The sequence below is a fragment of the Salmo salar genome, chromosome ssa09, assembly GCF_905237065.1.
Source record: "Salmo salar chromosome ssa09, Ssal_v3.1, whole genome shotgun sequence".
Classification (NCBI taxonomy): domain Eukaryota; kingdom Metazoa; phylum Chordata; class Actinopteri; order Salmoniformes; family Salmonidae; genus Salmo; species Salmo salar.
In genome coordinates this window covers 21,264,554-21,279,058 of record NC_059450.1, presented here as the reverse complement: position 1 = coordinate 21,279,058, position 14,505 = coordinate 21,264,554, and the positions used below count along the sequence as shown (strand labels likewise).

The 14,505-nt window shown below is 42.6% G+C and overlaps 1 protein-coding gene across 3 annotated transcripts in view; it reads left to right on the top strand.

The window, feature by feature from the left end:
• The window catches only part of LOC106611050 (G patch domain-containing protein 2-like), a 37,990-nt gene extending 25,361 nt beyond the window's left edge, over window positions 1–12,629 (top strand). For 2 of the 3 annotated variants that reach the window (XM_014210880.2, XM_014210881.2), the window contains exons 8-9: window positions 3,305–3,393; window positions 8,890–12,629. In XM_014210880.2, coding sequence (XP_014066355.2) covers window positions 3,305–3,393; window positions 8,890–9,059 — 259 coding nt within the window. In that variant the 3' untranslated portion in view covers window positions 9,060–12,629. The other variant, XM_014210882.2, reaches the window with a different exon arrangement.
• The last annotated feature ends 1,876 nt before the right edge of the window (window positions 12,630–14,505 follow it).

Here is a 14,505-nt window from a genome sequence, read left to right as displayed (position 1 = left end):
GGCCGTGTGAACGGGCACAGTGAACAGTAGGATCTGGCTCTAACGTTCTGGGATGGTGGCCGTGTGAACGGGCACAGTGAACAGTAGGATCTGGCTCTAACCTTCTGGGATGGTGGCCGTGTGAACGGGCACAGTGAACAGTAGGATCTGGCTCTAACGTTCTGGGATGGTGGCCGTGTGAACGGGCACAGTGAACAGTAGGATCTGGCTCTAACGTTCTGGGATGGTGGCCGTGTGAACGGGCACAGTGAACAGTAGGATCTGGCTCTAACGTTCTGGGATGGTGGCCGTGTGAACGGGCACAGTGAACAGTAGGATCTGGCTCTAACGTTCTGGGATGGTGGCCGTGTGAACGGGCACAGTGAACAGTAGGATCTGGCTCTAACGTTCTGGGATGGTGGCCGTGTGAACGGGCACAGTGAACAGTAGGATCTGGCTCTAACGTTCTGGGATGGTGGCCGTGTGAACGGGCACAGTGAACAGTAGGATCTGGCTCTAACGTTCTGGGATGGTGGCCGTGTGAACGGGCACAGTGAACAGTAGGATCTGGCTCTAACCTTCTGGGATGGTGGCCGTGTGAACGGGCACAGTGAACAGTAGGATCTGGCTCTAACCTTCTGGGATGGTGGCCGTGTGAACGGGCACAGTGAACAGTAGGATCTGGCTCTAACCTTCTGGGATGGTGGCCATGTTAAAATGCATAACTGCCTCCCACCTGAGCCGGCCGCACTTCGGTTATATCTATTGACTTTTTTAAATTTCTAAATGACATTTACGGCGCAAGATAAATCATAGTCTTACGCCACTTCTCTCCCAGTTTTCATTTTAATTGTGAGATCTCGGTGTCAGCTGTAAGTATATTGGTGTGAGTGGCCTATTGATTATTGATTTGGCGCTATTGATCGGCTTCCCAGGAGACTTTAATCCTTTCTGATTCATTTGAATACCTCTATTCATCTTGAGATCCTGTTCACACACTTGTTACCGCTGCTCCTCTTCTTTTGAGGTGTTCTTTTTAATTGATACATCTGCTTTTGGTTGTGGTTCCCTGAATTACAATTGACCTTGTGTCACTTTTGTTTTATTCTTTACCTAAGGGACCACGCTGCTTGTCTTTTTCGTTGTATGACCCATGTGACATGTAAAATGTATCGCTCAGACATTTTCTTGAATGTCCTCGATGTGTCTTTGCGAGAATTTAGTTCTTGTTCGTCTTCTTTGTTGGATATTGGGTTATTTTTCCATGGCTCGATACAGCTCTGCTATTCTTAGTTGGTGATCCCTAATTCAATGACTTTCCCTTCTTTCCATGGGACTCTTCTAGTTTACCGTTACATTACATTGAAATGTTAAACGTTCCCATGTGCAAGGAAACATAACTTTTCACCTGACTTTTTAGCTGCTCAGTTTGTAATGTTGGCATATAAATCTCGCAGGAAGATCACTCACATGTATTGTGTGTTTAATCTGTCAAACTGCTTCTCTTTAACACATCTTAAACCCACTCTATTGCAAACCAATTTCCAAAATAGCTTTTTATTACACCTTTGAGTAAAATTGTAGCTGTGTTATCCCGCAGCGAGCTACTCAAACAGTTACAAACGATGCATAACAAGCCTGTTACCAGAGGCCTTTTGGTTCCATTTTTTAAACGAGTTGTCCCGTTTAGCCTTCCCTAATGAGCCAGCTAATGGTATTCTAATATTTTATTAGCATGTGGCTGAGTGTCTCTGTGGGCTCCATGTGGCCCCTGAGTGGTCCCTGCTCCTCAGCCTGTAGTCTGGGCCTTGGAGGGGAGGGGCCAGACAGCCTTCCCTCCACAGGATCTCTCCCGCCAGGCTGCAGCCTGGGCCCCAGAGCACCTGCCCGATCAGGACTCTGTGTAATGAGGGGAGCGATGGAAGGATGGACTTCCATGCATAAAGACCAAATGCATCAGGGTATTACTTTTAATACCGCGGGCGTGCCTCGTGAAATAATGCGACGTTTAAGCACGGATCGATTTTGGAATTAAAAAGTTAGTTTGCAAAGATTTACTGTGGGGAGTTCAATGTCTGAGCTCTTTATCAGGGGCACAAATGGCTGGTTATGTGCTGTCCGACAGAGGTACGATTGAGGGATCGATAGGCGCGTGATTTACTAACTGGAGTACAGGTAATCAATAAGTATAAAAGTAAATGAAATATGCATTACTGGGATTTTATTAGAGTGGGGTAGCAGGGAGGGAATAACAGTCAAGCCATTTATTTTTATACCTATTGATTATACAACATAGAGACTTGGCTCAAAGCGTTCCACACACAGCTTTCTGCACCCTCTCCTGCACTGCCGCCATGTGATTAATGGGTGTTGAGGTCATGGATGGAACATGCAGGCTGTTAAAAGGCTGCCATGACAGGACCCTATCCTATCTCAGCACATGTTTGACCAGGGAGGTTTATGTAGCTGACTGCTCAGGATGAGACACCACGGTTAACAGGGGTCTGCTGTATTAAGGTCTTCCTTTGTTGTTTTGCACTGCAGAGATTTCTTCTTTTTACAGATGCGTCTTTACAGGTGCTTTCAACCAATAAACACTGTTGTCAAAGTGGATATAGTGTTGTGAAACGTGTGAGATGATACACCATTTCGTGGGCGATATCATGCACTGGCACTATATGAGCACACACACACACACACACACACACACACACTGAGTCAACTCATCACATTGCCTGCTCTTGGTAACGTCAGTCCCTCCCCCCCAGCCATGGCGGGGACCTTGACCTTAACTTTACATCCCAGTAATCAGGGCTAGGAGGGGCTGTGGGGGGCCCTCCCCGTTTGGAGGCTACTGACATATGACACAGGAGGTCCACAGCAGGGGTAATTTGTTTAACTGGACCCGGCAGCGACAGACGCACAACCCCATCACCACCTCCTTCCTCCGCTGATATTTTTTGTTAACGTTTCAACAAAACTCTGAACAAAATGGAACAAAATTCTGGTGATTCCATCCAGTAAAGAAAAACAGTTTGTAGTATTTTTAACTCCTTTTGGGTCCAGGGTTGGATATTCCCTTGCAGCAGTGTTCTAGAAACTTCTAACTGCTCATGGAAAAGCCATAGCAGAAAGGTTCAACACTCGTATTTTTCTTTTAGACTCAAACAGAAAAGATAAATGAATAATGATTTGAAACAACCAAAGTATTTTAATTTTATTTTGTCCTCACATTTCAGGATACAGATCCATAGAAATTGGAAAAGGATGGTGTTTGAATAATTTTGTCTGAGATTAATGTTACAGCTCTGTGTCTCTGACCTAGGCAGACTAACGTCCATCTGGGACTGCTGTGCACAGGGGACATCAAGAGGAGGAGGAAGACCACTGCTGTCTCTGTCACCACAACATCAGGTACCTGTCGCCATGACTACTGCACCTTTGACCTGTTTAACATTCACCTAACCTCTCATCGGGGCGCTTACTTTATTTACACATCCTGCTGACAATACAATAACTAATCCCCAAGACCACTTTCAAGTTAACAGAGTATATGTCCTTTTTACAACAACAGACCAAAACATTGTGCTACTTGTACTACCCAACAAAAATGTACAATGCTTGTCACATTTATATTCATATACATGTTTAGAATATGTATTTTTTAACTTTTACTTTAGATTATCCTTTATAACCACCAATATAGGATGCATGTGAATCACATCCGTTAATATAGGAATATAGGATGCATGTGAATCACATCCATTAATATAGGAATATAGGATACATGTGAATCACATCCATTAATATAGGAATATAGAATACATGTGAATCACATCCGTTAATATAGGAATATAGGATGCATGTGAATCACATCCATTAATATAGTAATATAGGATGCATATGAATCACATCCATTAATATAGGAATATAGGATGCATGTGAATCACATCCGTTAATATAGGAATATAGGATGCATGTGATTTCACATCCGTTAATATAGGAATATAGGATGCATGTGATTTCACATCCGTTAATATAGGAATATAGGGTGCATGTGAATCACATCCATTAATATAGGAATATAGGATACATGTGAATCACATCCATTAATATAGGAATATAGGATGCATGTGAATCACTTCCATTAATATAGGAATATAGGATGCATGTGAATCACATCCATTAATATAGGAATATAGGATGCATGTGAATCACATCCATTAATATAGGAATATAGGATGCATGTGAATCACATCCATTAATATAGGAATATAGGATACATGTGAATTCTTGAGTTTCTTACAAATAGTGTCTCCAGTATTTGTGAGATAGCAACATATTTACTGTTTATTAGCTGAGGGAAGAGTTCAGTCTTGACTAGTGTGTGCTGTTTTGTTGGTAGAACAGGGCTCTGTGGGCCTCCTGTCTGTCCTCCCATGTGGAAGTGGTCTGACTGAGTCTGAGGGAAGCGTGATGGGAAGCAGACCGTATTGGAGGTGGCACCCTGCAGCAGCCCCCTCGTCCGTTTGGGCTCGTAGAGCTGCCTTTTTTCATTAGACTGATGGCTCCGGGCCTGGCGTCTTTACCGGATTGAAATTTGAATTGGTTTGTCCACCTCTTCTCCAAAGTCCCCTCTTCCTGCTCCGCTCCTGCAGCCGCTGTTTGTCATTTAAATAACAAATGCCGGTGGTTTCCTGATTTAGTGAGGGGCGCTGGCCTTTGATGTATATTGATATTGCCGCACAGTGCACTGTACCGGGGTCCATCATTCATTTGGATAAAAGAGGTGGAATTTAAAACCAGCCAATGCTTTACTGGGATACAGATTGCATCCATTTATTGCACTGAGTGATGGAATGGCCAGCGACTCCGTCCTTCACCTCTCCAGCGCTCAGCCACTTCCCATAAAACTAAAAAAAGATTCAAAAAGATTCACCCCTGGCCCTTAAAGACCCCTCATATTCTCCATGTTATTCACCATGTAGAGGCAGGCATGGGGATCCCTCAACATCCCCCCAGGAGAGATATTCAGTTAACATCACATCCAGCTGCTGGAACTGAAACATGGGGTTTATGTTCAACAGAAGAAAATATTGTAAACATAAAAGCCAAATAAAACCACCATACATTTCCCACTCAATATAAAGAAGTAGACTAGGTGCAAACAGGCAACTCGATCCGGAATGAAAAAACGGATTGCTCGTTCTCAATAAATATGAACTATTATTAAGAGGCAGATTTTATAAAACTCTTAATAGGCCTAATGAAAGTTATTAACATATTCACAACCTTTTTGAAGTTTAATCCTTAAATGTACAGTATTTTCCTCCTCTCCCCATGTCCCTGTACCAAGTTGTTTTTCCTGGTCCTGGAGTCTGATGCCCCCTTACCAGAGTGATTTATCATGCAGGGAATGGTCATCCAATGGCAGTTTCTGCGGCTCCTACTGCTCTGTATAAATCTTTACTTTGGCGCCCTGCTACAGTATTCCATGCCTCTACTTGGTCATATCACAGAAGCCAGGAGATACACATCGGCTCCAGCATGCATTTGCAGTTTATTTGTAGAAATAGTAATAGGTATTCTCATTATAGCTGGAATGAACTATTCTTCATACACATTTATTTTCTTTCATAGTTTATCATTCAAATGCGTTTTTTTTCCTTGAATTTGCAAGAATTCCTTTAGACACACGTGTAGTTTGTCGGTCTTTTTTCCCCCAGTGTAGAAGAGTTTGGGAAGTGAGTTTCTTGTATTGAGGTTGATTTTAAACTCTGTAATAAGTAGTGAACATGGCCTGTAGCTGTAGGTGTCTCCCAGGGTTCCTGGGGGTATTGCTGCGATGGTACCCAGCTGTTGCTGTGTCCTCCATCTTTACACGTTTAGCATTTACCAGCTCAAGTGTTGAAGCTGTCTGTGAAAGAACTTATCAACCCAGGTATCTGTTTGTCTGGGACGACCACTCCACTTGTCAGGCTCAAATTGGCCTTTCAGTACACTTCTCACTACCATCAATCCAACAATAGAAGACCACATCCCGCCAACAAAACCTGAACGGAAAATGCAAATACCTGGTTTCAATGTGTGACCGATGACATCACAGGGAGTAATTTGCTTAGGATCCGTTCTACAGAACGTAAAAAAGTGTCATTTTCACATTATGTAGACACTGTCCCTTTAAGCTGCATACTATGTTCAGATCTCAACCTCAATTCTAGATTTAAGAAAGCAGATCATTGCGGGGGAGATTTATTGACGTTTTACTACATACATTTTGAAAAATAACATTTTAGAAAAGGTTTCAATGTACACTGTTCCAAGAAATATACCTATGTTGGGCACGTTTCATTTGGTTAATCTACATTCAGAGTAAAAGAGAATTCATTGTATGCATTGGCAGGGATAAATCAGTAAGTATAAAGGTCCTGATGGATTTTAATACCCTCTGCTTGTTTCACATGCCGACTAATTAATTTTTAAAATTTCCCCCTCCCCCACTGGATTGCACAGTGCCCTTCATTTGAAATGAGGGACGAGGGCTGATAATAAGCACTAACTCACACACTCATACAGTGCACTTTTTTAAAGAAGCTAGTACATGTATCCTGACTGTGTACGTCGCAGTTTGATTTGAAGTTTTATTGTTTTCTATCCATTTTACATCTGTGTAAATGATTGGTTTACTCAAACCATTTATTACATAATTTGCCGGCAACCAACATTTGTGTATATCACCCTCCTTCAACCTTGGCAGCTGCTTGGCATGTAACTTAGCAACTTTACATTCTATCATGGGACCCAAGTGGATGCCCATGGTGGGTCCAACCTCCCTGTGTGGCGCCCACCTCCCTGCCTCTCCATCTCTGTGTGTCTCCTTGGTGGAGCCGGAGCAGGGCTGTTGTGTGACAGATCACCTGCGTCTGAGACCCTGCATGTTCCTGCCCGCCGGTCCGGCCCCCTCTCATTAATGCCCAGGTTGGTGCGACGGCCGTATGGCAGCACAAGACAAATAACGCCACCACTCAGCCATCACTTCTGCTGACAGAAATGCAGCCCAGCGCACTATTTCGCCCTCTACCGCTCCACTCTGCTCCCCTCAGTTACCCTGTCGTGTCCTTCAAAAACCCACCTGCCGCTGCCACTAGCACCGCTCCACCAAAGTTTCAGGGTGGAGTCGCTGGCTGCTGTGTGGGGGTGAATATGCATGAGTCCTCACAGTTTGGTTAAAAGTGTTTTGGTGGGGGACTTGATTTTCCTGTTGCTTCACATGTATCACAGAAAACAAAATGTGATCATATGGATGATTGTTTTCTTCATTGAGCTGCCGTCCTTTACTGGTTCTTCTATGTTGAGTTCTGCATTACAGGACCACCCTGCACTATTACAGAGTAGCTGGTTTGATCAGTCAGGTGCTCGTAGTGTTTAAGTGTTCCAGCCCTCTTCTGAGGGATTTGATTTGAATGTCCTCCTGTGGTCCAGTGAAATGGATGGAGCCTGGAGTGTATGGGAGAAACACACAAAGGCTAATGATTAAAGGCCCATTCAGTGCTGTTCATTTAACTGTGGGAATCAGCAGACCCATTACTGTCAATGTGTAATTAGCTGATTAATAAACAGGGGAGGGGAGAGGAGGGAATGGCTCCAGGAAGTGCTGTAATGATTATTTTTGAACAGCCTCACATGAGAGGTTGTTAAGATGCCAAGATGGTTCCATTCACTCCACCCATTATTGCACAAAACAAATGCATGTAATTCTCACATTGACTCAAAATCTTTGCTTTGTATCATTTTTATTGACCACCACAGTATCTCAGTTGAATGTGTCATATTAGATGTTGTTATCTAGGTAACATATTTCACAGTGTATATTTCAGGGGGACTGAGACATTTATTCATGGAAAGTCACTGATTTGTTTTTATTAATGAAACAATACTGAAAAAAAAATATTGATGAAATATCACTACTGATAAAAGTTACAATTAAATACTATTCTATTCCGCATTATCAATCTTTCAGTGGATACACTGTCATCTGCTCCCAAGGCATTATCAAGTAAGAAAGAAAAAAAAAAGAATTTGTATTCATAACTTTGACCGTGTTTAACCTGAGATGTCCAAGTGTTTGGGCTCAACCACAGCAACAGTTAGTCATCATTCCCTCCAGAAATATTAATCAATTATCTAGCCCGCCGGATCAGTTTGGGGAAGAAGTCATCTGGAAAGAGGCACAAGCAGATATAATGGGAAAGAGTAAAAGCACATGCCAGTGAATGCTGTAATGCCTAATCCTTTGAGACAACTCAGAGCCACAATGTCACTTCTAGTTCCTGTGTCCTCTGCTCCTACTCTGCCTCACAAAAAGTCTGTGTGACTGCCACTAACTTCTGGAGAGACCAACACAGATTGATTTATTAACGGGAAGTAGGAAAGGAGAGCAGATATTAGAAAGTGCAATTGTTTTAGAGTTCTTTTTACTTCAGTGTAAATTGCCCCGAGAAGTGTTTCAGATATTTCCCCTCCCTCCAACTCTTTGAGCGTATTGAGACAGAATGGCTAAAAAAGTGAGGAGGATGAAGATGGTGTGAATGAAGTTGTTTTGAGTCAAGATTTTCAGTAAAATGGTACTACATAACAGCTACACAATGTCTCACTGAAGTAGATCATGTTCAAAGGGAGAGTTTTAGCCATAGGAGAATCAGATTGCCCTTCTAACAACCGTGGCCACTAGGCATATGAGGCCAAATAGGTTTGAGATCGCTTGAACAATACATAATTAACTATTAGGCCATATGATAACTGTAGATTTATAGTGATAATGCATTCATGTAGATAAAATGATGAACCGTCCTTGAGTTCTAAAATCAAAAGACAAGTTAAGATTTATTTGTGTGTCCTTCTACTCTGCAGCATGCATCCCCTTCCATAAAGATGACCTGGGAGAGGACACCTCCACCTCCTCCACCTCTCTGAGCATGGAGTCTGCAGGCCCTGGGCCCTCCACGTCTGACAAGCAGGACTTCATCAAGCCTGGGACTTTATTCAGACCTAGCCCCCAGAGGGAGCAGGAGCAGGACTGAGGGGGAGGGAGAGAGAGAGAGAGCGAGCGAGAATTGCTCTCTGAATCAGCATTGTGCTGCTGGATCAAGTCTTTCCATCTAGCATTTAAAGGGTGAATAATGTTAATGCAATCAAGCCCAGTTAATCACTCCGTAGCCTGCCATTTCCTTGAAGAGCCTCCTCGTCTTGCTACTCCAGACTGCAGCACCAGCCAGGCACCTCCTCCTGTCTCTACAATACACAGTCTCCAGGCCACCTGCCCATTACTCAGGCCCAACAATTATGTCTTCTTTGAGATGCCTGGCATTTGTCAGCAGGGACACTGAAATGATGGTCAGGGAGGGTTGAGTGGTTGGGGGTCTGCTCTGCTGAAAGCCTGGGAGAAGTGGGACCAACAGGTCTGCTCTGCAGCGTATGTAGCAGCTGACAGATAGGAGAGCATCAGAATGTTCTGCTACCTCATGCTAGTACAAGGTTCAGAGAGGTGACCACCAAGCGAGAGCGGCACAAAGAACAGGTCTCCTATTAGCATGGATTTGAAAAGCAACACTGGCTACAACGTCTCTCATTAGCACAACAGAGAGGGGCTGGGGCTGCGCTCCTCGGAGGGGCCTCTTTGTTCTCTTCAGCTCACCTTCTTTATTCAAATTTCATAACACTTTCAAGTTCAAGGCAAGTCGCACAATCCGTTTTCAAAACCCCGCTTTTTTTGTGGAAAGCGGTTGTTTTGTGACTGACTGGGCTAGTGTTGAGAGTGTGTTGAAAGTCAGGTGGAGAGGGATAGGAGAGGAGGGTAGATAACAGTAATCTCCACCGTGTTTTAAGTGGCACACAAAGAGGAACCCTGGAGTCTCTAGCTAGCTGTGAGGCTGGGCTGTGACCGTCTGCCCTGACATTACCTGGCATTCCCTGGCCGCCCGCCCGCAGCAGATAAATGGGCAGTGCCAGGGGCACAGAGAGATCAGTGCGGTAGCATCATGACAGCATACACTCACCATCCAGTACAGGGCTCAGGAGTCCCTGCATTAGAGAGCAGAGGGTTTACTCTTGGATGCCAGCGAGATCAGTGATAATTAATAACTGTAAGAGAATGAGAGGACAGCTTTCCCTACTGACACTCCGCTCCCTCAGTCGTTTTATATCACACGGCCCAGTCACATGAGCCCAGTCACACTTACTCTAACCAACATTGTGCAAGCTCTTTAGAGATGAGACAAGGTAGTTAGTTATGTGGAACAATTTATTTTTATGCAAAGGAATCAAGTGATACATTGATTTATCAGTGGTATGATTTAGGAAACCGAGGGGTGTTTCGTCACATAGGACCCGCTCTTTATTAACTATATTCGGCTAGATAACTATGTCACTAATGCAGTATGATTATAATCTTGGATCATTTTCATTGGTCATTGTGCACAGTAAATACATAGCTATTTTTCAAAGCTTTAGAAACAAATATTTAATAAATATTAGGTGCAGATAACACTTCTGTGGAATAGTCACAGTTTTATAAATTAGTGTGATATATAGATCTGCAGTGATCCTTTTGAGAAGGCTTTATGTGATCATGTCGGCGCTAGGTGAAGTTTTATAAATGCTGTGTGTGTATACTCATCTAAATGGATGCCTCTCCCAAGACATCCTGCTACAGGAATCTGTCAGTCTGCAGACAGACAGGAATAACCTCCACCCTCAGACCGCCAGCTCCATCTTGAAGAGAACACATCAGTGGGTACCTGAACACGAGAGAGGCTACTCAGCTTCTCAAGGAACCACAGCACTGTTGGATAAGAATATTACATGTCATACAAAAACATGCTAATGTTAAAGGATATTGTGAGTCAGAGCTTTTGCTAGATCGGCTCTGTTTTAACAAGTGCTTGGTCTTTCCTGGAGAGGTCCCTTTCCCTAATGCCTTATCCGTCAGTCTGTGTTTTGGTGCCAAAGGAATTGACAGATAGGAAGGAATGTTCAGATCAAGTTTCGTCAGTTGCAGGGGGAATGCCTTACCTGGCTTCCTCCATAGTAATTCGTGTTCACCATGATGTGATGTCTCAGCCAGCCCCCCTCCAAAATGAATTTCCAATGGCCATGCAGACAGGAAGTGGGGAGAGAGAGCGTTACGTGCACCCAGTCAATTGCCCTGTTACAGTTAAGGAATCCAGCGGGCTGGTACCACTCATATTTCATCCTGGGTAAAGATTACCTGTCAGGCCCACGGGAGATGTATTGATCTGTTTTCCTTTTTCCGGCAGCAATCACCTGACAAAGGCACCTAGGAGGCGAGTGAATGAGTGATGCCCAGTCCGTCTCCTCCAGTTGGAGGCTTCCAGGCCGTGTCCACTGAACAGGGGATGGGACGGGATGGGGGGATGAGGAGAGATAATGTAGTCATAAACTCTGCATGAACCTACTCTCTGAACAAGCAGGGAAGGCTCATTCCTCCATCCCTGTAGGTCAGAGGTCATTTGTGAACTCGCTGTTTAGGCCGCTTTTTTATTTTAATACTTTTTTTGTTATGAATTGTATTTGTAGATGGTTGATGGCAGAAACACAGATACAGCATGTGTTGATTGCTAACACATCTGTGGTATCTGGTTACCTCAGTTCAGTCCCTGCTGACAAATGTAGATGTTGTGGGTCACAATGGTTGCTCTGGTGAAATAACCTCTGTCAATGACATCAGTGATCCAGTCAGTCAATAGGAAGTGTTCTATTCAGAGGTGATCTGTTAAAGATGAGAAAACAACTGTATATTTTGTTTCTGTATGTCTGGGCACTCTTATCCATAAGTTCCAACCACTCTGTTCACAGGATCTCCTGAGTTAGTGATGATGGTACTGCACTATCAAGGGTCAATACAATTGTACATTATCCGTCCTGTATTTCTTGGCTGCTTGAATAGACTGATATTTTTTGCATGGATTGTCAGAATGTTGATATACTCTGTGAAACCTTAAACATAAACATAGTGTTCATTACATTGCACTCATATTGTATGCTATAAAATAGGAAAGGTCCATCCATAGATATAGATATGCATTTATTGTGGCATCTTCATGACTTCTATGCTAAGTGCTAGATATACCGTGATAGACAGAATGACGAAACTGTCTTGATTATATTTGTAGTTTTATTACAAGGATTTTAAACTATTGTCGTAGGCAGCTATCCCATATGACAAATAGCACTAATAGCATCTTATCTTGTAAGCTGTTATGTTTATATTTGCGTAATTGCTTTGCAAATGATCTAAGGAGGATTATTTTTATTCTGTCCTTAGAAAGCCTGCACTGTGTGTTTGTCGTTCTGTTGATGTCAGAAATACATTACAGTATTTATGTAGTTGCTAGATAAACCTAATATAGTATACAGTATTTATGCCCAACTTTCCATACCATGATTCATTAATGTTAAATTAACATTAGGAAAGTTAAACAAATTAGTACATGAATCATTAATCATATACCCATGTGTATTTTTATCACTGTGTGTCTTCAATACTCAATGTCCATGCCTTTCAAAGGAATTTATCCCAAAGGATGTAACTGAGTGTGTTCAATACATGCATTTTAATGTTTGGGATCTGGGATGATGTCTCTGGGAATTCATTTTCACCTGAAGCAAAATGACTCACTTGGTTCTGAAAAACATATTTGGACACTTTTCTGTCCTTATTATTGATCTCTGACATGTTTGTCACAACAGGAAACACTAACTATTTGTAAACCCCCCCAGTCTGCCCATCGCTCTAGTCACTGTTAATTGAACAGTGGCTACTAGATTGCTGTGACAGAGGAAAAACTCTATAGGATTGTTGTGGAGCTTATCGATACTGTAGGTCCCCTGCTGTTAGTTAATCTTGTCTGGATGGTGAAGGAGTCGCAGCAGCCACTTTGCCATGTGTTGAGAGTCGAGCAATTCTCTTTGCTGCTCACCAGTGGTCCAGTGTTACAAATCACATCATCAGCTGTCTGAGCACCCACAGCCACCTCTTCTCCAGCAGATTCATGGCCAAATGGAGGAAAAATCAATGGTTTCCTCTCCTGCTCTGTCATGTTGAGGAGTTTGATGTTTTCCCTATCCTGCTTTCTCCTCCCAGCTCTCGGAGTGAAAGTAGTGTTTGAACACACTGACAGTGACTAAGGAGATTCTCTCCGTTCTCCCAACCCAGCTAACAATTCTAGGGAGAGAGAACGTTTTTGTAGTCTTACCCGTAATGTTCCCCTAATGTTTGCGTGTTCAGTGTTCCATTAGTGGAACATTCTATCTATGTTAGCAAAAATCTTCTGAGAGCCTTTTAAGCATGTTTTGGTGTTTAAAGACAGGAAAACATTTGCTTAATGTCAAGCTGAACTTATCTAGAACGTGGTTACAATGTTCTCAAAATATACAACATAAATGTTCGAAACACATTTCATTAGAAAGTTGCAAGAACCTTCCTGTGTTCAGTTTTCTGTGGGTTAGGAGAATATTCAACGATGCATCAAACACACACAAAACATGGTTGCCATGTTCTCAGAATGTAAGATATTAATGTTCTAGATGATATTAATGGTCGATATTAATGTTTCATGGGAACGTTCCAAGAACATTTCTGTGTATCAGTTTTCAGGGCGTCGCCTGATGGTCCCAAAGAAACTTTGTGCTCACACACAAAGTGCTTTTAACATAGTGTTTTCAATGTACATGTTTGGCCTAATTTTACTATTCTCTCATCATTTATTTAATAATTTACTTATTTAAAAAAATGTAAGGGCTTTCTGTATAGTCGGTGGGGCATGTTAACCTGTTTTAATGATTCTTCTGATTCACAATGGTCAATAAAAATACATTTTGAGTGTACTTTTAACAGAGCTGAGATTTACTTCAAAGTGCATGCACCCTATTGCTTACACCTATCAAGTTGTTTCAGATCAACACAAGTGCTGATGGAGGAGGATTAAGGTTTCTGCTGGACAGGGCCTAACTATCCTGGGCCAATAAGCACATGCCCTAGAGATATCCCTTATTGGCACAGTGGTTAGGGTGTTGGTCATTGGTATTGGTGGCCTGGGTTAGAGATCCACTAGGGGAGTCACCATACTCACATTCTTAGCAATATACACTGAGTGTACAAAACATTAGGAACACCTTCCTAATATTGAGTTGCATCCCCTTTTGCCCTCAGAACAGCCTCAATTCATCAGGGCATGGTTTTACAAGGTGTCAAGCATTCCACAGGGATTCTCTGTTAAAAGTACACTAAAATATTTGATTGATCATAGTGATTCAGGAGTATCATTAAAACAGGTTAATATGCCCCACTAACATTAGACAACTATACAGAAAGCCCTTCAATTGCTAAAGTAAGTAAATCAAATGAATGATGAGAATAGTCAGATTAACTTATACCTGACACGGGCATGGTGGGAGGAAGATCAGAGTAGCATGAACCAAGAGGTTGTGAGTTCAAATCCAAGTTGA